Here is a 24,389-nt window from a genome sequence, read left to right on the forward strand (position 1 = left end):
ACTAAAAGAAGTGAAGAAAAAACTTTGTGCTGGTCAGTCAATGTTACTGTTGGCGCAGCCATGCCTCAGGACTTGGAAATGCCGGCAGACGGAGGAAAACACAAGACAGCAGCAGTTTGCGTTTGGCCTGCATGCAACTCACATAGTGACTGAGTGCACAGCCATTTATTTGAATGAACACCGGTGTGTAACCCCGCCCACACCCAGTAGTAGATTACGTCAATTAAGGACACCTGACAACAATCCAACACCCCCACTTGTTCTTAAATTGACATAATTACAAAACAGTGCATCATATCCTTAAACACACAATTCAGTTTTCTATCAATACAAACATTTAAATACCAAATAGAAAAATTACAAATGCATCCATTCTCACTTTAGTAACAGGTTTAGTAAAAATATCTGCCACCATTCCATCTGTAGGACAGTAACAAATTATTATTTTCCATCACCAAGTATAGCTCTGACAAAATGATATTTAATGTCAATGTGCTTGCACCTTTGACGACATACTGGGTTCTTTGAAAGAGCAATAGCACCTTGATTGTCTTCAAAAATCGTGACAGGTGTATACACAAATCCATTGTCCATTCCTGCAAGTAAATGTACAAGGTAAAGACTTTCTTGTGTAGTAACTGACAAAGCAATATATTCAGCTTCACATGTGGATAAAGCTACAGTGGGTTGTTTCTTAGACTTCCAGGAAATAATAGCTCCACTCTCAGATAAGCTAAAACAGTAACCAGTCATACTCCGCCTATCATTTTGATCAGCTGCCCAGTCTGCATCAGCATAGGCCACAAGTTTAAGATTGACATGTTTCCTGTAACACAATTCCTTTTCCACTGTGCCTTTTAAATACCTTAACACATGTTTAGCTGCTACCCAATGTTGTTGTTTTGGTTCAGAAAGATATAGGTCGCTTGCACATGTCGTCACTTCCGCCTCGGATTTCTCGTAGTCGCCATGCTGGGTGGCCTCCATTTACGTAGCGATTCGGTCTAACACGTATCTATCACGTTTGTTTTCTGCGTTTAAAATGGTACATTGTTGCTGCATCGTTGGCTGTTCGAACAAAGCCAAGGGGGAAAATGGTCGGTCTTTTTTCCGAATTCCGAAAATAATTAGGAACCAGGGCCTGGAGACAGAGGAGTGCGGACTCCGGAGGGAAGTCGTTACTTTGGGCTCGTGTGTGCAGCGATCACTTTGTGAGCGGTAAGCTTGTTTACCTTTATTTAATGCATGAGGATTAATAACGTTTCGACCGCCCATATATGGGCAAGTTGCTTATGTTTTGGATTCATGAGCAAGCAAGTTCGGTAGTACAAGCTGGCTAGCGGACGTTAGCCGAAAGCTAACATCTAACATTTTCACCCAAGTAGTGCCAGTGCAAAGTGTTTACTGCTGAAATTGGATTGATTAGTCTTGGGCTTTTAATGCCGATAACATGTTTTTTGGTGGCAAAATGTAAACTTGGAAAAAAAAGAGACAGAAGGGGCTGATGCAAGAAAACAGACCCCCGGGGGTGATGCAAGAAAACAGACCCCCGGTAGCCTACACATCATGCTAAAGAACTTATTCACGGCCACCCTACTGCGGTAAAATAACCAGTCTTTCCATATTTTGTTTATTTTAACAGGTCGCCCTGCGCCCGTTTTTCTGTCCAATCATCCCGACTGGGCTCCAACATTAAAGTTGGGTCCCAAGTTACAACATCTATGTCTCAGCCCAGTCGGTGCCAAGATATGAACGTGCACAGGAGAGACAAGCAAAGAAAAGACGACTCGAAGTGGCAGAGATTGTTGCAGTTATGCAGCCAGATGGCTCCAGTAACCTGTACCCTCAAGTACTGCTGACATCATTGACTCTGGTATGCCACTCAGAATTCATTACATGATATATTGTATGCATGAGTGAATGTATGTGTTTGTTTGTGTGTGTACACGCACCTTATATTTTAGAGACATTTGGAAGTGTTTATAGAAATAAGTATTTGCCTGTAGCAATGTTCAGACATTAAAAAATGCAACAAAATGTGTACATTTCTTTTACACTGACAAAAAAAAACTATACTACTTTACTATATTAAACCTATTACTGGTACCGTATTTTTTTGTGATTTTTTCTTTATTTTTTTCTTTAGGGATCTCATGCCACACCGACTTGATTGCCAATGACATGATGGAAACGAAGGCGAGCATCAAAGCATTGGAGGAGGACAACATGCGACTGTTTGTTTGGCGCTAATGAAGGCAGCGTTTATACAAATTCTATTGTTGGGTTTGTTTACAAAGCTATACATAATACAAATGACAGGATTTGACTCAATGTGCAATATGGTCCCTCTTAAAGTAATGGCATAAATCTCTATTATTTCTAAAAGCACAAAAAATGAAGTGAATAATGATTAGATGTAGTAATTTCAGGGTTAAAAATGGAACTGTTAATTAATGTAGTTTATTTTAGCACAGGTGCCTACCATCCTGAGATGACGGTATGATGTAATGTTGATGGGGTACGCAATGACTTTCATTATGCTATGTACAGAGGAAAAAGTTGCTCTCTTTTAAATTTGTTTAATGTAAGACAAGTACCAGCACTGTGTTACAGTTTTCCCAATAATCCTTGTTTCACACTTGTCACAAAACCACTGTCCTTTTGGCAGTCTAGATTGGCACACTTCAAGTGATATCATTTGATTTTACAATCTGCTGCAGCACAAAAAACTACTTTATTCCGCATCTTTGAAGTACATGAGCAAGTGGTAGGTGACAGCGGCTGAGCAGGAACACTGGAAGTCCACTGCTGATCTAGTAAATGCTCTCCCGAGCAGTTCAGGTAAGGAGGGGATTTTGGGAAAAAAAAAACTCTGGCTTTTCCAACTGGCCAAAACGAGCGATCTGGGTGGACTCGCTCAATCACACTTTGTCCACACCACAAAGTCGCAGAAGTCCCGTCCAGTTAAACTCATCTGTGCCTGAATCTGAAAATATTACAAACATTGTAATTAAAATATGAAACATAGAATTAAATAAGAAACTACAAAAAGTAAAGCAATACATACCTGGTAATAATATTGGTGTTGCCGTGACAAGTGATGGGAATTGTTGCCATCTGGCACCAGACAGAAATTGGGTGTTGTGACAGCCTCCTTAACCGTGAGATCATAAGAAAAGCTGTCAGTATGCTCAGTAGTTACCATGAACACGTTTTATTGTACTGGAAACTGAAACTAAAAATACGTCCTCTGAGAGTGGTTAACCTTAACCATTTAGAATAAGTTGATTAAGTAACATGTAACTAGTGAAAGGGTAGCATTAAATTTAATTAAGCCACGGGGAGCTGTGCATAGTTACTTTTTATTCTTATACGCTCTGCCATATTTGCCTGTTATAAAATTGTTAGAAAAACCACATCAGGTAAACCTAGCTGTGCATGTAAACACAATGATAACAGGAAGCCTGAGAACAAATCAACATTTTTGTGTGCAGAATTACCAACACCATGTGGTTTACTTACGTGCAACAGCAACCGTTTCTTCTGATGCGATGTTAAAGTTTACACTCTGTATCCACCCGCTTACAAAATAATTGTAAGCCTCCAGGGATTTGTTGGCGTGTTATGGAGCATGTTGTCAACACGAGGTAGGGAAAGATGTCCAGAGATGTCACATTTGGCCAGCAAGCTTTCTCCGTCAAAAAAAAAATCACCCTTGGTCAGGACGTAATTAGGATCAATCCCGCCACACAGAGACACCTTCTGCCTGTATCGTTGTTTTTTATCTTTCGGTAAATCGTGAAAATACTGCGAAAATTACATCAGGTTGATAAGCTCTACCGTGTAACTCGCGAGTGTACCTTGTGAACCGGCGGACACCCAATATGGCGCCCGAAGGAAAAACTCCCATGATGCATTACGATGTGCAAGCGACCTATTGTGACAATTTACTCACGATGAAACTCAAATCTGGTCGAGTAGAAGTCATTACATAGATTAAACTGCCAATTAATTCACGATATTTCTTTGAATCAGCAAGTTCACCCTCATTATCAAATTTCATTTTCATTTCACATGGTGTTAATCTTGCTTTGCAGTGAGTCATGTCAAATCTTTCCAAAATCTTGGTTATGAATCTCTTCTGATCCATTTTTACTTGCCCCTGTTTCTGGGTAAAATCTATGCCAAGGAAATGTGTCAACTTCCCAAGATCTTTAATTTTGAATTTTTTTCTCAACATTTCCTTCACACTTTGAAGTATTTGACAATCACTCGCTGCAAGGATAATGTCATCAACCCAAATAATCAGGATGATCTTTTCATTGTCCGATTCTTTACCGTAAACACAATAGTCTGCTGTATTTTGAACAAAGTCATTTTCAATTAGACAGTCATGAAGCATTTTATTCCAATTCCGTCCTGACTGTTTCAGACCATACAGTGACTTATTGAGTCTACACACCAATTTCTTTCCTGTTTTCGACTTCACCTCAAACCCTTCAGGCTGCTCCATATAAATTTCACAATCTATAGGGGCATGCAAATATGCAGTTTTAACATCCATCTGATGGAGCTCTAAGTCGTACTGAGCTGCAAGTTGCATTAGCACACGGACTGAGGTCATATCAGGAGTAGGTGAGAACGTTTCATTATAATCAATACCAGCCACTTGACTATAACCTTTTGCCACATATCTAGCCTTGTAAATGGTCTCAACTGGGTTATCTTTAATGGCAAAAACCCATCTTCCCCCCACTGCATGTTTACCTTCAGGTAAAGATGTTAATGTAAAGGTGTCATTTTCTGTTAAAGAATCAATTTCTTCTTTCATGGCTTTAACCCACTGCTCTGATTTTGAAGAGCTCAAAGCCTCCTGTACTGTCAATGGAACATCACAAGTTACACGATAACAATAATCAACATCTATTAACCCTTCATCTTCAGTTTTTACTTCGTATTCATAATCAGTATAATACTGCGGGGGTCTTCTTTCTCTTTTTGGATAGCGAGGACTTTGGTTTCCCTCATCACTTTTTAGATCACTATTGGACTCACACAACTCGCTTTTTACTTTTTGTGGAATTACATTGGACAAATCAAGTTTCGGTTGCTGAAGGTCAGCTCTCATTTTGTGTTGGAAATAGTCGTGCAAATCATCTGTCTGAGTATCACATTCATTTGTATTCTTTGTGACAAACTTCACTAGCCTGTTTTTCATTACTTTACCCGTATTTGGATAATAGATTAAAAATGCAGGACTGTTTTTATCATAGCCAACAAATATTCCCTTTTCACAGCGCGTGTCTAACTTTTTCTTATCATATTTGTAGGCAAAACACTCTGTACCAAATGCTCTCATTTTGGACAAATCGGGTTTCTTCCCAGTTAATATGAAATATGGGGTTTGTTGAAGACGTCTATTCAAGCATCGATTTCTAATTATAGCTGCAGTTTGTACTGCATATGTCCACAACTCTTTTGGTAGTCCGCTCTCAATTAACATACATCTTGCCATTTCAAACAGAGTCCTCCATGCTCTTTCTGCAGTCCCATTCTGATGGGGTGAGTAAGGAGCTGAGGTTTCATGTTTGATAGCGTTTCGACTGAGCAGAGACTGAAACAAAGAAGATGTAAATTCGGTTCCATTATCTGATCTCATACATTTTATTTTCCCATAAGGAGCAACATCTGCTATAAATTTTTCCGTAGCTTTAACTGTGTCACTCTTGGTTTTGAGGAAATAAGTGAACATAGCTCCTGAGTAGTCATCTGTAAATGCTAAAGCAAATCGAAAACCATCTTTTCCAGCTGGTTCTATAGGTCCAGCCAAGTCTGCATGAACAAGTTCCAAAATGTTTTTAGCTTTTTCATCAGAGGCTGTGTTTCTGCTCTGTGCAAATTTACCTTTGATGCACACTTCACATTTCAAATTACATTTCTGACTTTTCCCTTCAATTTTCATACCTTTTGTGACACTTTCCAGCTTTAACACGTCATCATAATTACAGTGACCCAATATTTCATGCCATGTCTGGACATCATAACACACATTGCACTCATCAATATCATTTTGAATGGTACTCAAATAATATAGTCTGTCTTTTGTATTTATGTCAAAAATCATACCATCTTTATGGATGAGTCTATTTTGTCCCTCCTTAAAGATGACTGTGGCTCCCTGCCCCGTTGCCGCTGTGACCGAAAAAACGTCTTGGGAAAATGACGGGACGTAGAGCGCCTCCATCAAGTTCACATTGACATCGCGGCCTTCGCTGTTCCTTATGCGCACTTTGGCCGTACCTTTCTTCAGCGCAATCCCGCTTGTCCGCGCTCCGTCAGCCAACTCAAGAATGTGGCGCTGAGGTTTGAAGCTTGGATCAAACTCCTCAAATTTTTCAATGTCGGTGATGATGTGCTTCGTCGCTCCTGAGTCGACCATGAGGCCCTTCGCATTCACTGTGCTGACAGGCTCGTGCACCTTAAATGCGAACGTGTGGTCCTCCTCGTCCACCGCTTGCTTCGCTTCATCCCGCTTTCTCCGCCGACATTGTGCGTCCTTATGCGTAGCATTCTTGCAGAGACTGCACCATTGTCTTTTCTCTCTACGCTCTCCAGTCGATGCGCACTCCGCGGCTTTGTGGCCTTTTTGTCCACATTTAAAGCAGGTGATCTTTGCGGCCCAATTGTCTCTTCCTTTAACCTTCATCACGCTGTCTTCGCCTGAGCTCGAAGCTCCAAACTTCTCCGTGCTTTCATAGCTTCTCAATTTTGTTTTAAATTCGGCGAAGGTTATCTTTTCGTCACTCTGCGTAACATGAACAGAGAACGGTTTAAACGTGTCAGGCAGGCCCTTTAAAACCATTGCGGTCAGCAAGCTGTCACTCAGTGTCTCTCCTGCGTTACGCAACGCTGTAATGGCAGTTTCTGTGCGAATAATGTAGTCCGTGACACTTTCGTTCACACCTTTTTGAAGAGATGTCAGTTCAGTGTACAAACTAATTACGCGCGGCTTTCCTTTACCTGCGTAATGGTCGCGCAGGATCTGCAGCGCTTTCCTGCCATCATCCGCGGCGTCCCTCATCACAAGTGACAAACTTTTGTCGTCCAACAGCTGAATTAGAACTGCGTACGCCTCTTCATTTTTACTGGTGTCTTCATCTGCATCATCCATGTCTGCATCGGAAGGTTCACTCAAGATCGTGTTCTTGAGATCGAGCAGACGCAAATGTGCCAGGAACTTTGTTTCCCACAGTTCAGAATTCTTTTCATCTCCGTCAAAACATAAACGATTCCATCGGCTTCCAAAATCTTTCCCGTATCTACTACTGGGCCCCATAACCTGTTGGCGCAGCCATGCCTCAGGACTTGGAAATGCCGGCAGACGGAGGAAAACACAAGACAGCAGCAGTTTGCGTTCAGCCTGCATGCAACTCACATAGTGACTGAGTGCACAGCCATTTATTTGAATGAACACCGGTGTGTAACCCCGCCCACACCCAGTAGTAGATTACGTCAATTAAGGACACCTGACAACAATCCAACAGTTACTTTTATAAGAGCAAGTGCAGGGAAGTAAATATGGAATCACTCCATTCTGAGACAAAAAAAATATGCAATCACTCCATTTTGAGTAGAAAATAAGGACACCCAGTCAATTTCCTTTCCTTAACTCTTTCACTCCCACCCGTTTTGACTGAAACAATCGCGGCTGTTTGACTGGATTTGGACTGATTTTGCAAGGCCCACAGAATATTATGTTCTAGTGCTATAAAAAAAGGACACCTACTAAAAGAAAGATTAGACTCTCTTGTCATCAGGAAAAAAAAAAACACTGGGGAAAAAAAAAGCTTGTTGGAACATGGCTGATCTCTTATACTCTTCTGCCACTTGATGGCCGTTTTTTTGTAATACTACCATTGCTTTAAGCGACTTCTTCAGGTCAGAAGCTATATTAAAGCCTTCTGTTTGCTATAGCATAAAAAAAACATTAAAAAAACAATAAAAAAACGTATAAATATGTTTTTGGTTGTGAATGAGAAAGTATTAAAAACGTATTTATACGTTTTTGGGATTGAATGAGTTAATTGGGAACATGCCTCAAATGACATCTGCTCGTTATCCAGCAGTTAAAAACAGTGCAGTTATAACACCTTAGAGGGCTGCTGGACCAAGTGGGTTGGCAAGAATCATGGCTCCAACAAAGGAGATGTCTCTTGAGACCAAAGACAGGATTATAAAACTTGTTGAAAGATGTGGCTGTTCACAGCTGTACCGAAGGTCTGGACCAAGTACAAACAGCATGGGAAGGTTGTTCAAGTCAAGCGTACTGGTAGACCAAGGAAGACATCTAAGCGTCAAGGCAAACAACGAAAGGCCATATGTCTTGAAAACAGAAAATGCACAACGAGACAAATGAAGAAGAAACGGGAGGAAGCTGGAGTCAATGTATGTGACAGAACTCTGCAAAATCGATTCAAGGAAATGGGATTTACATACAGGAAAGCTAAAAGGAAAACGTCACTGACGCTTAAACAAAAAAGAACAAGACTGCAATGGGCTGAGGAGAGGCCATCATGGACTGCGGATGACTGGATGAAGGTCATCGTCAGTGATGCGTCACCAATCTGCATTGGACAAGGTGACGACGCTGGAACTTTGTGCCGTTCCAGTGAGATTTACAAAGAGGACTCCCTAAAGAAAACATCTGTATTTATTACTGGATATTTGTGTCAAGACGCTATTGGTAACCCCTGCACAATCGGTGACGCGCATGCGCAGAAGATCGGCGATCTTGGATCACCAATTACAGCACTCACACTAGAACAAGTACCTTCATATGCGTGTTCGTAAAAACACGATACATCCAGCCATCATCTGTAGGGGTCTGTTCAAAATATCGATACATAGACATGTATCGATATTAATAAAAATGGTACCGTATCGATATTGTAGTTCTGAGTATCGATACTCCTCCCTGACGTTCGGGTGGGCAGCGCAGCGAGCGACTTACATGAGAAGGGAGCGGCACAATGAGGAAAGTTATTACATTTTCAAAAACCACTTTTTCAAGACAATGTACCTCCAGAGCAGAACAAGGGAGGCTCACCAAACATTTATCCGACAAAAAGGTGGGTCGGGGCTGCCTCCCCGGCCAGACTGCTCACTCGCAGCTCAGTTCCTCTTTCACCACAACAGCCCGATACAGCATCCACATCACTGCAGACGCTCCGCCTGTCGATCTCCCGCTCCATCCTACCCTCACTCGTGAACAAGACCCCAAGATACTTGAACTCCTCCACTTGGGGCAGGATCTCATCCACGACCCGGAGAGGACATGCTACCCTTTTCCGACTGAGGACCATGGTCTCGGATTTGGAGGTGCTGATCTTCATCCCAACCGCTTCACACTCGGCTGCGAACCGCTCCAGTGAGAGTTGGAGATCACGGCTGGATGAAGCCAACAGCACCACATCATCTGCAAAGAGCAGAGATGCAATGCTGAGGCCACCAAACCGGATCCCCGCAACGCCTCGGCTGCGCCTAGAAATTCTGTCCATAAAAATTATGAACAGAATCAGTGACAAAGGACCACCTTGGCGGAGTCCAACCCTCACTGGAAACGAATCCGACTTACTGCCGGCAATGTGGACTAAACAGGGACCGAACCGCCCGTATCAGGGGGCCCGGTATCCCGTACTCCCGAAGCACCTCCCACAGGACTCCCCGAGGGACACGGTCGAACGCCTTCTCCAAATCCACAAAACACATGTGGACTCGTTGAGCGAACTCCCACGCACCCTCAAGGATCCTGCTGAGGGTGTAGAGCTGGTCCACTGTTCCACGGCCAGGACGAAAACCGCACCGCTCCTCCTGAATCCGAGATTCGACTTCCCGACGGACCCTCCTCTCCAGCACCCCTGAATAGACCTTACCAGGGAGGCTGAGGAGTGTGATCCCTCTATAGTTGGAACACACCCTCCGGTCCCCCTTCTTAAAAAGGGGGACCATCACCCCGGTCTGCCAATCCAGAGGCACTGTCCCCGATGTCCACGCAATGTTTTAGAGGCGTGTCGACCATGACAGCCCCACAACATCCAGAGTCTTTAGGAACTCCGTGTGGATCTCATCCACCCCCGGGCCCTGCCACCGAGGAGCTTTTTTCCAACCACCGAAGTGACTTTGACCCCAGAGATAGGTGAGCCCACCTCAGATTCCCCAGACTCAGAATCAGAATCAGAGATTCGACTTCCCTACGGACCCCGAAACTGGACGCAGACAGCCAAAACTAACAGAGACAGAAACCAGCCGCTAGCAGCTCTAAGCTAACCCAATCCACGGTAACACAGTCATTTGCCAAGGGCACTCCATATGAAAAAAGTTTGAAGTTTTGAAGTTTATTGAGCATGTAAACATAACATACAAACATAAACAAACAGCAAATAAAAATCGGGAGAAAAAAAAACCCCTCATAACAATCATTAGAAATTGTTTACATGTCCAAAGGGAGTAGGAAGAGGTTAAAACTTATCTAGTCCTACTCCTTATCCCTTACATCGTATTTCAACAGTAAATTAACACATCGCAATAAAAGAAAACGTGCAATCATACTCATGTGGACAACCCCACTTCAACACACAATTGCCAATAGCGCATGTGCATGAACCCCCTGGGCGCACACCGCAACAATACATCATCGTACTCGCACATTCAACCCTCATCACCCAAACAATGGAATCAAAAAGAACATTTCATTTCATTTCTATAATTGTTCACATCTGATCCAAATAATACTCTTGAACATTTTTTTTTTTAACTCAACGATTGACTTGCATCTTTTCAAGTCATTACCAAAATTATTCCACAAATGAACACCTCTTACAGAAACACACATTTGCTTAATATTTGGTCTTGAAACGAAAACAAGCAAGCAAGCGGTGGAAAGAAGTAACTGAGGCTGTTCATTACCATTTGTGTTTACTAGTGTTGTTCCGATACCGATACTGGTATCGGCAGAGGTGCCGATACTTCATTGAAACAGTATCGGTGTCGGTGACTACTCACAAGTATTGGTCTGGTCTTCGGTGATCCTGCAAAGCTGGGTATCGGTATCGGGGGCCAAAAAACGGTATCGGAACAACACTAGTGTTTACATGCATTGCACTATTTCAATTCCAACCTGCTCAGAAAGCTTAGTTGGCTTAAGATGGCTGTAATTTTTCTCTTTTAGGGTTTTATATAAATTTTAAATATGCTTTAAATATTAGAAAAATGTTCAGAAATGTGAAGATTAGCCTAAAAATATATGCAAAAAAAAAAGAATCGTGATAAAATCGAGATTGTGATTGATTGATTTATTTTTTTAATAGAACCGTGATATGAAATTTTTGCCATACCCCCCTACATTGAATGATGCAATAGAATACGTTCCAAAATACATTTTTGAGACAGGATTCAGCATTATGTAGCTGATTACAATTTGAAAGTATTCTCCCCAGCACTGTTTATAGTCTATGCTCATCATGTTAGTGGTTAAAAAAATAAAAAAAATCCCACCCACAGGTCTTGAATTTATTTTATTCCACTTGCTCTTTATATACAGTATTAAATATAAATATAATTTACAAGACTTAGACTTGACTTTATTGATCTTAAATAATAATAAATAAATCAAAAATAATGACTCTTTTCGGCAACGACCCCGAAACAGGAAGCATAAAAGCCAGTGGCCGCACATGCGCAGTTGTAATTCCGATTCGGCTTATTGAATTACTGTGTACAGTAATGACTGCATTTATTGTTTTTTTAAACTCTATAGTAGCGCTGAGCAAGGGAGAGTAATAAGAAGTGTACAAACCTGCTGCGTGTAGCACAATTCGAGGCTGCTGGCAAACATCGTCCAGCGGTTGAAGATGTTGCTCGTTCTCTTCCTTTACTCCAAAATGTTCCTCGTCGTACTTTGGTGGCGTTCGCGCAGACATTTTGGCCCAATAGTGTCAACAAAGTCACACTTGATCTCTTCCTGACCACGTGTTATGTGCTTCTCTTTGTTAGCGGCTAGCGAGCTAAATTAAACTAAGCTAAGCTAAGATAAACTAAACTAAGCTAAGCTAAGCTAAGCTAAGCTAACTAAGGCCGAGAAGCATCAACGCGCACCGAAACGAGTTTACACACATGCTGACATTTAACAAATGGTGTCGTAGACCTTCAAAATGGTGACGGGCGTCCTGTGTGGAGGCTGCATTCAGTTCAATACCGAATAAGAAATAATGATTAAACGCCATGTACCCGCCCGCCGCGGCAGTGATGACTCCGGAAACCAAAGTAGACGTGCGGCGGAAGTCAGGGGCAGGACACGCCCCCGCTGCGCTATGATTGGCTGGTGGAAATTGTCCGGAAGCTTCAGAGCAAGCATTGTCATCAAGTCATCGGCAGATGTCGCCATTTTTGCTGCAGTTGGAAAGTCTCATTCCCGTTTTTTTCAGTGTTTTGTTTCCCGATATAATCGTAAAGTTTAAATGCCTGTTTAAATTGGACTTATTGAAAAGAGCCCCAGTTTGTTGTGTTGAATGTGCAGTTTAAAAATTCGCCATCAAAGTTGAACAAGCTTGTTGAGGTTAACTGAATGTTTATTATCAGGGATGAGTTTAATTTGTTGTAATAGCTTATAATGTACCCACCCTAGCTATTAATAAATGTTTGAAACAGTATCTGATATTTTATTGATATATGCAATATTTATTTGTACTGCAAGCAATACAAATGACTTTAGGCCAGTTTTTGTCATCTGTGGCTTTCACACTTTCCTCCAGCAAAGTTTTGACGCAACACTTACCTTCCAAAAAAGGTAAAAGGTTAGTGATTGGAATATTGAGGGCGATATAAAAGACGAGCTCTTGCTCGGTCTCAGGACCATCTTCCGTCTTCGTAAATCCGTCAATATCTGAATCTCAGCGGCATTGTAATCATCAATCCGTCATTCGTCATGCATCAGCGTCATTGACGGGCTGATGGACAGCGAGGAACATATCCAAGTAAAATGCACAAATGAATTAGTTGTGAAACACTCTTTCTGGGTGATTCTTTTCAACAAATTCCGAAACTTCCTGGAAACTTAAGGCCCGTCTCGTCACAATTAAAAAACCTACTGTGCCTTCATCAATCGCCAATTGTTTGAATTTCTGCACAAATTCGTCGGCCGTTTGTTCATACATTTACGTAAAACTACCTGAACACCTCATGGTGGGGCGAATGACGAAGACGCTACATAGACACATACGGTATCGATTATATTATCGACGTATTGACACACATAGACACATATCTATTATCTATCTTACACACAGTCACACATTTATTGACGAATTTGACGTCTGTCATTGGGATATGTTAATTGACGGTGTGACGGATTGATGATTACATTGACGGAAGGAAACTTACTTCCGTCAATGGTTCATTCGTCCTTTTTTTTTAAGTTAGCCGTCAATCGCCAATCGACAAAAAAACGGACGCCCGCCGTTGACGGACCTTCCTTCAATGTTGACGAAACGCCCATCACGTCAATCATTTCAGAGATGACACTGTTCAACAGCAAATTTGAATCCCAGATGGCTTTGTGTGTCTGAAGGTATTCTCGACGCTGATTTGCGGAAAATTGCAAGGCAACACAAGGTGGTTTTATTTCGATTTCATACACAAGGAAACTAACTCAATGTGCTTCACGCAAGCAAAAAACAAGATCTACGAACTTCAGCAAACACAACCATTAACAACATTCAGAAGCAAAACAAACAAAAATAGCTTCCAAAATTACATAAAAAAAAACTGACATTAATTGACATTTAAACACATTAACAGTAAACGTCAAAAACTTAATATTAACAGGTTGAGTAGTTTTGAAAGCATTACATTTACACTTTTAAGTAAGACGCTGGAGTTGATACTTCTTAAGTCTTCTGAAATCCTAATATCTCTACTTTTATTTGAGTAATGAACGTGAATCATTATGACAGGCCCCAGGCAGCTTTGAATGTTGTGTTATTACGAAATAACATATCAGATTCACTTCCCTTCATTTTTTTGAAGCTTCAAAGATGGCTGCTATTCTCACCAGCACACTCGTGTCTCTCAGAAAGCTTTTTACAAGAGAATCTTTCAGCACAAACACTGCAACTGAACGATTTCTTCCCATGCGATCTTGTGTGTTTCTTGAAATTTGACCTGTCAGAGTAACGTTTTCCACAATCTGAGCAAGAAAAAGGTTTCTCGCCAGCGTGTTTTCTTGTATGTATTGTTAAATATGACCTGCGAGAGAAGCTTTTGCCACAATCTGAGCAAGAGAAAGGTTTCTCGCCAGTGTGCCTTCTTGTATGTATTGTTAAATGGTGCTTCCGATAGAAGCTTTTGCCACAATCTGAGCAAGAAAAAGGTTTCTCACCAGCGTGTTTTCTTGTATGTATTGTTAAATATGACCTGTGAGAGAAGCTTTTGCCACAATCTGAGCAAGAGAAAGGTTTCTCGCCACTATGGATTCTTGTATGTTTTGTGAAATTTGACTTCGAAGAGAAGCTTTTGCCACAATCTGAGCAAGAAAAAGGTTTCTCGCCAGTGTGGCTTTTTGTATGTCTTGTCAAATGTGACTTCAAAGAGAAGCTTTTGCCACAATCTGCGCAAGAAAAAGGTTTCTCACCAGCGTGTTTTCTTGTGTGTATTGTTAAATCTGACCTGTGAGAGAAGCTTTTGCCACAATCTGAGCAAGAAAAAGGTTTCTCGCCAGTGTGGCTTTTTGTATGTCTTGTTAAATGTGACTTCAAAGAGAAGCTTTTGCCACAATCTAAACAAGCAAAAGGTTTTTCCCCAGTGTGTCTTCTTGTATGTGTTGTTAAATTTGACTTCGAAGAGAAGCTTTTGCCACAATCTGAGCAAGAAAAAGGTTTTTCCCCAGTGTGTGTTCTTGTATGTGTTGTTAAATGTGACTTCGAAGAGAAGCTTTTGCCACAATCTGAGCAAGAAAAAGGTTTTTCCCCAGTGTGTGTTCTTGAATGTTTTGTTAAATTTGACTTCAAAGAGAAGCTTTTGCCACAATCTAAACAAGAAAAAGGTTTTTCCCCAGTGTGTCCTCTTGTATGTGTTGTTAAATCTGACTTCCAAGAGAAGCTTTTGCCACAATCTAAACAAGAAAAAGGTTTTTCCCCAGTGTGTTTTCTTTTATGTGTTGTTAAATCTGACTTGTCAGAGAAGCTTTTGCCACAATCTAAACAAGAAAAAAGTTTTTCCCCAGTGTGTCTTCTTGTATGTGTTGTTAAAGCTGACTTCCAAGAGAAGCTTTTGCCACAATCTAAACAAGAAAAAGGTTTTTCCCCAGTGTGTGTTCTTGAATGTAATGTTAAATGTGACTTCCGAAAGAAGCTTTTGCCACAATCTAAACAAGAAAAAGGTTTTTCCCCAGTGTGTCTTCTTGTATGTGTTGTTAAATGTGACTTCGAAGAGAAGCTTTTGCCACAATCTGAGCAAGAAAAAGGTTTTTCCCCAGTGTGTGTTCTTGAATGTAATGTTAAAAGTGACTTCCGAGAGAAGCTTTTGCCACAATCTGAGCAAGAAAAAGGTTTTTCCCCAGTGTGTCTTCTCAAGTGAATTTTCAAACTTCCTTTTGAACTCAATGTTTTCCCACAGTGAGAACATTCGCAGGATTTGTCGTCAGTGTGACACGACCTATCATCATCATCATCATCATCATCATGAGAAGAAAGGGACCTTATGTCATCACTTTTTGCTTGTGATGGTCCCCAGTGGTCTGCATCACTTTCTGGAATCATGTTTTGAGGAGTTGAGATGCTGTTTGGAGGCTCCGCCCCTGTGCCCTCCTCACTCTCACCCTTGACTTCATCTTCCCTCTTTAAAGGGGCGAAGGTCATTGATGACTTGAAGGTCATTGGTGACTTGGTGACGTCATCCTCAACCTCCTCCTTTTTGACACCAGGGGACTTTTTTTCTTCTTTAAAATAAGGATGCTCTTCCTCCTCCTCTTTCACTTGAGGAGATTTCACCTTCTGTTGGTCAGGACGAAGATATTTCTCAGCGACGTCTGCAGGACACAAGAAGAACACACACATTGGTTTGGTCAAGTCAAATTTCAACGGTGAGTTGATAATACTGTCACGATTGAATTTTATTTTATTTTTTTAAGAATCGATTCATCTAGAGGGTGTGCGCTCGTTCACCACCTGTCCAGTGACGAGATGAAATGGGGAATGGTGAGGTTAAATATTTCCCGGTTGGTCCGAAATAGCTCTGGGGGAACATTAGCTAAGCTAACTAAGGCCGAGAAGCATCAACGCGCACCGAAACGAGTTTACACACATGCTGACATTTAACAAATGGTGTCGTAGACCTTCAAAATGGTGACGGGCGTCCTGTGTGGAGGCTGCATTCAGTTCAATACCGAATCGGAAATAATGATTAAACGCCATGTACCCGCCCGCCGCGGCAGTGATGACTCCTGAAACCAAAGTAGACGTGCGGCGGAAGTCAGGGGCAGGACACGCCCCCGCTACGTTATGATTGGCTGGTGGAAATTGGAGGCTTCAGAGCAAGCATTGTCATCAAGTCATCGGCAGATGTCGCCAGTTTTGCTGCAGGTCTCTTCGAGCACACTACCGTAAATCCTAGAAAAGGGCGAACAGAAAAAATTAAGTGCGGCTGACTTGACCGCGTAAAAAGAAAAGGCGGCTAGCTTTACCTCAGCTGTAGCTCTGCTAAATCCAATTCGTATCGACTGAGAAATGTACCAAACCGACTGAAGAAAAAAAAACTGTGTATCGTAACAAAGTGACCCGGTGAAGAGTCATTACAGAAATAAAAACGTACATATGGTTGAAAAGTGTCGATGAAACAAGTGACAAACCTACTCTGTTCAACACAACTCGAGGCTGCTTGTAAACGGCGTCCAGCAGTTGACGTTGTCGCTCGTTGTCCTCCTGTGCTCCACAAAGCTCCTCTTCGTACTTGACTTTCGCCATTGTGAACATCTTCACACGATATTCACGACACTTTACGCTCACGATTGACGTCTGCTGAGCCAATTTGGCGATAGCAAACGCGTCTCGTTTTTTTGGCGCCTAGCAAGCTAAGCTAAGCTAAGCTAAGCTAAGCTAAGGCAAAATAAAGAGGGCCGAGAGATACGACTGAACCAGACACGAAACGTTGCAATTATGTTTGACTTCAATAAAGTAGTGACGGGGCAAAGTGTCGATGTGTCAGTTCGTTCCGTACGAATTCGTGTTGAATTATTTTTATAGCGAAGCCGAGCGTAAACGCGTCGTGCCTGGAATGGAGTAGCTCTTCTGCTGTCACGTGAAATCTACGGCAATTACAGTTGGACAAATCTCATGTCACGAAAGTGTTAATATTTAATTTTACTTTAAAAAAAGCTCATAAAATTATACGTTTAATTCTAGATTCATTTGGATAATAAATATAAATAGACCTTTAAACTGCACTCAGACGAATAAGAAGAAACATGTTTACTTCCTGTACATACGAGTAGCCCAGTTTATTTTTTATTTTTTTTAAATCTCTATTCACTCAATCAGTATACAAACTATTGGGGGGGAAATAATACAATCATTGTATACACTATAAACAATTAGAACATAGAACACGCCAGGAAAGTTAAAACATACAAAAGCTAAACCAAATAAAATCAATAGTATAACTGAAAGAAAAGAAAATAGTTTGATACAAAATCATATAAATAAATGATAAGTTTGCAATAGTTATACGTTTTTACAGCTTTTGGACACAGACAACCAGACAATGACAAAAAATAATTTCTCATGGATACAAAAAAAAATCAATAAAGGATTGTTTCTTATGTGTAAATTTAGACTTATGAATGTAAAACTTCGCTAGAATAATCATAAGATTTATCAAATGAAACTGTGTATCGACATTATTATCAAATTCAAATATACCAAAATAAGACATGCCTCCAAAGTAAGGAGAAATCTGGATAAATGTGGATTATAATGAATTGTGATAATGTACCCCAGAATTATGAGGAGCACAGTTTTTTTTTTTTAAACATCCTTGCTGTTTTACCTCAGACTGTAAATCTGTAAATCCACCCAAGAGTCTCTGGTCTTTTTTTTTTTTTTTTTTTAAGCTTTGAGCCAGGAAAAGTTCTAGTCGAGTGCCAGCAAATTCTATGCAGTATTGACTACACTTTTTCTTTTCTTGCTCGGCCGAATATCGCTGCCAAAAGTCAGGTGAGTTGTATCCGTAATTGACCTTTCGCAAACTCCGCCCCCCCAAACGAGCATTGACCAATCACACATTTGGCAACCGTTGCTATGTAAGCATAGTCCGTCAAGCTTTACTCAGCTCTCGATGACGTCCATAGTCTGATTGATTTTATTTGATGGCTTACGAGACTGCTAACCACCATAAAACTTTACGGAAGAAGAGTGACAACCATTAACAAGCTCCGGACCTCCAAAATGATGAAGCGGTGTGCCTACGGAGTATGTAAATCGTACTGTGCTAAGGTAAGACTATGCTAACTCTATCGGGCTAACTAGCTAGCTGTAGTTTGCTTTCGGGGCAATAACAAAATGATATCAAAGTTATTGTAGTTACTATTAATGAATAAAATATATTACTAGAATGTCATTGCCATCTAAGTTAAGCTTGTTCAGTCAGTGGTTAATGTTAGTTTAATGTCTTCTGTTAGCTTTTGCATTCGTCTAAATGTTGCGAGCTAACGTTAACACAAAGCTTCGTCAAGTTTGGCAAACTTAAGCGTCCTAATAAGTGCCCCGAGCTTATCTTGTTTTCATTTTTCATGCAGCATTTTGTGAACGGACACCCGTCTCCGGAGTATCCCAACCAGCCATATAACCTGAACTACATCCATGGCTAGGGTGACATATTTTTTTTTATGATGGACAAGGAATAACAATGACTGATCTGATGCTTTCAAAGACAAAAAAACCCCACTAATGTTTAGCTAGCTATAAACACCGAGGTTTAGCTAACTTGCTGACCTAACAGTAATCCTCATATTTTAACAATACTAGACTAATATAAGTAAGAAAACTTACCCGGCAGTACAAGAGCACGACTGGTCCATAATGCTGTGCTGGTTGCATCTGAAGTATAGGTCATGGGGTTTTCTCAGATTTAGCGTATGTTTCCCCTTCGCTGGCTAATTTCATATTATGACTATAACCCTCCACTGCATATTGTAAACCTTTTTGCCTCGATCTGGAGGATATTGCACTGCTATTGCTCCAAAAGAAATCACTAATACACGCCGGTGTAAGTCTTCCCGTCACGGCTTGTGCTGTCGGAGGCACCAAGCTTGACGGACTAGCAACAGTAACTAAGGGGGGCGGAGCTAATGCGAAAGGTCAATTGCAGTTTCAAAACAACATTGAAAACATTTTCAGTCTTTCAACCAATGCCTCGGGAGAACAATGCCAAAACACCATTTTTGAAACTTGGCTGGTGACCGTTTTGAACCTCTGAAAATTTGTGGGTGAAACACTGTAAAATCATACTTTAAAAAAATGTCTGTCTTTTCTAAGCATTTTTTTTTACAGCTTTTTCTGTGATTTTTTTAGTCATTCAAAAATATTTTTGGAGATTCGAAACATTTTTTCAGTCATTCAAAAATGTTTTCGGAGATTCAAACCGAAGTTACGAGGTATTGGCAGGATTCTGATTCCAAACTTTTACCCTTGACTTCTCATTTCAAAACGAGTAATCCATCTTGTTCGGTGAGACGAATAAACATTTGGTTTCCCCGTCATAACAGCCCTCTGAGATAAACCCTGAGGACTGCAACAAAACTGAGTTTTGACACCCCTGAGCTAGTCTAACAGCACAACAACCTCCCAAAATCCCCACTTAACTGGCATTGCTGCTTGAAAGCGCCATCTTTTCTGTCATATGTGTGCACGTAAGGACCCAATATTATTTGTTGAACAGTTGTGATTCTTTCATAAACAATGAATTAAACAAGTTTCCTCCTGTAAACGTCATGTAACATATCATTTATACGCCCTTAAGGCAAGTTGGAAAATGTCCGAAGTCCTCTTGTTTTTAACAAATTTAAATCACCATAAATCATGCTGTCCATGGAACTGAGTGATTAAAAAAAAAAAGGGGTCCTCAAAGTGGACATACCGTCCACCCACTGACGAGATGGTAGGAGCAAGATGGCCGCCCTGTGGCTTCAACGGCTTGCACGGGCGTGTAAGGGCTATCTGCTATCCAGTCATATCTACAGGTCGGTGTGCTCGTGCTACTCTGTAGTGGTGCCCCCTGCAGTCTACTCTGTGTACCTCAATGGGCCAAATTTTGCATTGACTCGCGATCAGTTGCGTTATTTTTTTGACACGCTAATTTGTGCATAATTAATTAACCTAAAATAATGTGTTCAACAACAGCCTTTTAATATGTATATAAGGCAAACTACATATGAACGGACATTTACATGTACAGATGACAGATTATAGCCGTCAGTTAGAATCTGCAGCCACTTGTCAGGTTGATGTTACGTTTTCAAAACAAATTCATTTTCAAAATAGGCTAAGACACATACAACACACAATACAAGTACACAGATCAATCATTCATTTCGCGGGAGAAATTTCTGCACCATTTTAAATGTCAATTCCTAAATGAGATAATATCAAGCTTCATTCATCAACTGCTTTTCTCACCAGCACACTTGTGCCTCTCAGCGTTGCCCTTTGTTGGGAATCTTTGATCACAAACTGAGCAAGAAAATGGTTTCTCATCAGTGTGGGTCTTTGTGTGTCTTTTTAACGTTTCATTAACAGTAAATTTTTGACCACAAACTGAGCAAGCAAAAGGCTTCTCTCCAGTGTGGGCTCTTGTGTGGATTTTTAAGTATCTCTTGGAAGAAAAATTTTGACCACAAACCAAGCAAGCAAAGGGCTTCTCTCCCGTGTGGATTCGCGTGTGCGTTGTTAAATTTCCCTTCCTAGGGAAACTTCGACCACAAACTGAGCAAGCAAAGGGCTTCTCTCCAGTGTGGGTTCTTGTGTGTATTTTTAATTTTTCCTTTTCAGGAAATTTCTTACCACAAACCGAGCAAGCAAAGGGCTTCTCTCCAGTGTGGGTTCTTGTGTGTCTTTTTAATTTTTGCTTTTCACGAAATTTCTTACCACAAACTGAGCAGGCAAAGGACTTCTCTCCAGTGTGGGTTCTTGTGTGTATTTTTAAGTATCCCTTGGAAGAAAAATTTTGACCACAAACCAAGCAAGCAAAGGGCTTCTCTCCAGTGTGGGTTCTTGTGTGTATTTTTAATTTTTCCTTTTCAGGAAATTTCTGACCACAAACTGAGCAGGCAAAGGGCTTCTCTCCAGTGTGGATTATTGTGTGTGTTTTTAAGTGTCGCCTGTGAGCAAAATTTTGACCACAAACCAAGCAAGCAAAGGGCTTCTCTCCCGTGTGGATTCGCGTGTGCGTTGTTAAATGTCCCTTCTGAGAGAAACTTCGACCACAAACTGAGCAAGCAAAGGGCTTCTCTCCAGTGTGGGTTCTTGTGTGTATTTTTAATTTTTCCTTTTCAGGAAATTTCTTACCACAAACTGAGCAAGCAAAAGGCTTCTCTCCAGTGTGGGTTCGTGTGTGGATTTTTAAGGATCCCTTCTGAGAGAAAATTCGACCACAAACTGAGCAAGCAAAAGGCTTCTCTCCAGTGTGGGTTCTTGTGTGTTTTTAAGTGTTCCCTCTGAGCAAAGTTTTGACCACAAACTGAGCAAGCAAAAGGCTTCTCTCCAGTGTGGGTTCGTGTGTGGATTTTTAAGGATCCCTTCACAGAGAAACTTCGACCACAAACTGTGCAAGCAAAGGGTTTATGACCAGGGTGGCCCATCGCGTGTCTTCTCAATTGAGACTTGGAACCAAAGGTTTTTCCACACTGAGAACATTTCCACCGTTTGCCATCAGTGGGACATGTCACATCATCGTCACACTGTTCATCATCAGCAGTGTGAGGAGCGTGTGACGCGTCTTCACCATCTGACATAAGAGCTAACCGGCTGTCATCATTTGTCATTTGTTGTCTGCTTGGAGACTCCGCCCCTTTGTTCTCTTCATATTGACGTTCATCTTCAGTCTTCAAATGGACACCAGTCACGGGCAACTCTGTGAAGTGCTCCTCCTCTTCAATGTATGGTGGCAGCTGCTCCTCTTTTTTGATGTTGGGAGGCTGTTGCCGCTTCTCTTCTTTAACTTGCAGAGGCTCCAAGTCCTCCTCCTGTTTCATGCCAGGGAACTCTGGCTCCTGCCGCTCAGGAAAAATATATTTTTCACTGACATCTGCGAGACACAAGATACACATGGTTTGGTAAAGTTAATTTATTGTGATGTTATGTATTTTACATTGAAGTTTATCACATGGGCCACATGAGTGAATGAATAACAAATCTATACACAAGTATTTTTTTTTTTTAACTTTTAAACATTTTTTTTAAACTCAACAAGTGAGTCACATCCTTTCAGGGCAATTCCCAAATGATTCCACAAATTAACACCTAACAGATACACACCTTTGCTTAATATTTGTTCTTGTTTTTTTTTGTTTTTATAGACATGTGCACCCCTTATATCATAAGGACTGTGTCTAATTTGGTGCTAATTTAAACTCAACCAAGTCATAAAATTTCATTGTATTTAATTTAATAAATAATCGATGTGTTGATTCAGTATATTTTGATTAATTAATAATTCTTATAGCTCTCTTTTGCAATTTGAATACAGAGTTGGTGTTTTTTTTTTTTTTGCATTTGCCCAGATTTCCACACAATAGGTCAGATATTGTAAGAATAATGAACTGTATAATGTATATAATGAGTTCATGTTCAGGACATCCTTAGTTTTATAGAGTATCCCTATGATGTTTGACATTTTCCTTTTCACATTTTCTATGTGTGACTTCCAAAATAATTTATCATCAATAACTACTACAAGGAATTTGTTTTCATACGCCCTTTCTATTTCAATTGAATTAACTTGGGCTGGGTTCAAAATATTGATATATCGATATCGTATAGATACGCCTTTTCATATCCCAATATCGATACATAAAGCCATGTATAGATATATCGACCCCGCCCCCAACACACACAACACACACACACACAACACATTCAACACACACAAACAAATGCTTCCGAGCCCGTGTCACTTACACGGTGGAAGCCAGTATCGATCATCTCCCCACCCACCCCATCCCCTCAACCACCATTGGAACATTTGCACAAAAAACAATGTGAATGAGTGTCAGTGTTTTTTGTTACTTTTTTTTTTTTTTTAACATAGCCTGTACTGTGGTTGTAATTGATTTAATTATTTATTGTTTTTATAAGGCCATGTTAAATAAAACAGTATTAATGTAACTGCAATTGATTCAATTCTTAATGTAAATATTCATATTTTTACTAATGCATTAAATTACAGCAAGAAGTTTCGACTATTTGCAGCACTGGTACTTTTGACTGTCTAAAATAGGTGCTGCATGAATTCCTCAAATGAATCGAAAATCGTTGTGAATCATTAATCGAATCGAATCGATCCTGGAAATTTTAATCGATACCCAGCCCTAGAATTCACCATAAATTCATCCATCCATCCATCTTCCTCCGCTTATTCGAGGTCGGGTCGCGGGGGCGGCAACTTTAGGAGGGAAACCCAGACCTCCCTCTCCCCAGCCACTTCAACCAGCTCCTCCGGCGGGATCCCAAGGCGTTCCCAGGCCAGCCGGGAGACATAGTCTCTCCAGCGTGTCCTGGGTCGTCCCCGGGGCCTCCCGCCGGTGGGACACGCCCGGAAGACCTCCCCAGGGAGGCGTCCAGGAGGCCTCCGAACCAGATGCCCGAGCCACCTCAGCTGGCTCCTCTCAACACGGAGGAGCAGCGGCTTGACTCCGAGTCCCTCCCGGATGACTGAGCTTCTCACCCTATCTCTAAGGGAGAGCCCGGACACCCTGCGGAGGAAACTCATTTCGGCCGCTTGTATCCGGGATCTCGTTCTTTTGGTCACGACCAGTGGCGCTCCTGCCATTAGGCAGATTAGGCAGATGCTAGGGGCGCTCGTGAGCAAAAGGACGACAGGGAAAGGAGAATTTTATTTTATTTTTTTACTTTTATCAGTCACGTAAACGTGCTCCTTCTATTCAAGTAAAGCATGGCTTGCCAGCCAACCACATACATCCTCTCAAATTTGGCTTTGATTGACATCTACGGCTAGCCAATGGTAATCGGGATTGGGGGGGTGACGCGCGCTCCGGAGACGCGCATTAGCCAAATCTACTTCCGCGTTAGATAGTAGTGCACGTTCGCCGGCCGGCACTGACCCAA

The 24,389-nt window shown here is 41.3% G+C and overlaps 1 protein-coding gene, 1 long non-coding RNA gene and 2 pseudogenes across 6 annotated transcripts in view; 1 reads left to right on the top strand and 3 right to left on the bottom strand.

Annotated features, from left to right (window-relative positions):
* The window catches only part of LOC144006386 (uncharacterized), a 64,262-nt pseudogene extending 51,982 nt beyond the window's left edge, over nucleotides 1–12,280 (bottom strand). The window contains exon 1 of the transcript XR_013279792.1: nucleotides 11,855–12,280. The product of XR_013279792.1 is annotated as an uncharacterized LOC144006386 (transcript). The remainder of the gene's footprint in view (nucleotides 1–11,854) is intronic.
* LOC144007711 (uncharacterized) lies at nucleotides 987–2,271 on the top strand. The gene is made up of 3 exons (XR_013280319.1): nucleotides 987–1,218; nucleotides 1,643–1,873; nucleotides 2,147–2,271. It is a non-coding gene; the product is annotated as an uncharacterized LOC144007711 (long non-coding RNA).
* Nucleotides 12,281–13,679: 1,399 nt separating the features above from the next.
* LOC144006980 (uncharacterized) lies at nucleotides 13,680–17,310 on the bottom strand. 4 transcript variants are annotated; one of them, XM_077506183.1, is made up of 3 exons: nucleotides 16,736–17,310; nucleotides 16,471–16,661; nucleotides 13,680–16,081 (listed from the first exon to the last, which is right to left on the bottom strand). In XM_077506183.1, the coding sequence occupies exon 3, from the start codon at nucleotides 15,927–15,929 to the stop codon at nucleotides 14,085–14,087; it is 1,845 nt and encodes a 614-aa protein (XP_077362309.1). In that variant the 5' UTR covers nucleotides 15,930–16,081; nucleotides 16,471–16,661; nucleotides 16,736–17,310; the 3' UTR covers nucleotides 13,680–14,084. The 4 variants fall into 4 exon arrangements, with proteins under 4 accessions (XP_077362309.1, XP_077362328.1, XP_077362298.1 ...); XM_077506202.1 differs by lacking the exon at nucleotides 16,471–16,661 and having other exon boundaries at nucleotides 16,905–17,310; XM_077506172.1 differs by lacking the exon at nucleotides 16,471–16,661 and having other exon boundaries at nucleotides 16,901–17,310.
* A 3,122-nt stretch (nucleotides 17,311–20,432) lies between these two features.
* Nucleotides 20,433–22,297, bottom strand: LOC144006393 (uncharacterized; annotated as a pseudogene).
* Between the last annotated feature and the right edge of the window lie 2,092 nt (nucleotides 22,298–24,389).

Source organism: Festucalex cinctus, chromosome 1, assembly GCF_051991245.1.
Source record: "Festucalex cinctus isolate MCC-2025b chromosome 1, RoL_Fcin_1.0, whole genome shotgun sequence".
NCBI classification, from domain to species: Eukaryota; Metazoa; Chordata; class Actinopteri; order Syngnathiformes; family Syngnathidae; genus Festucalex; species Festucalex cinctus.

Excerpts from the sequence above, each read along its gene's own strand:
- LOC144006980 (XM_077506172.1), bottom strand. The coding sequence starts at position 17,024 with ATGTTCACAATGGCGAAAGTCAAGTACGAAGAGGAGCTTTGTGGAGCA. Across the intron at positions 16,082-16,900 it reads AGTTGTGTTGAACAGAGTAG|ACGTCGCTGAGAAATATCTT; the intron begins GTTTGTCACTTG and ends TGTGTCCTGCAG.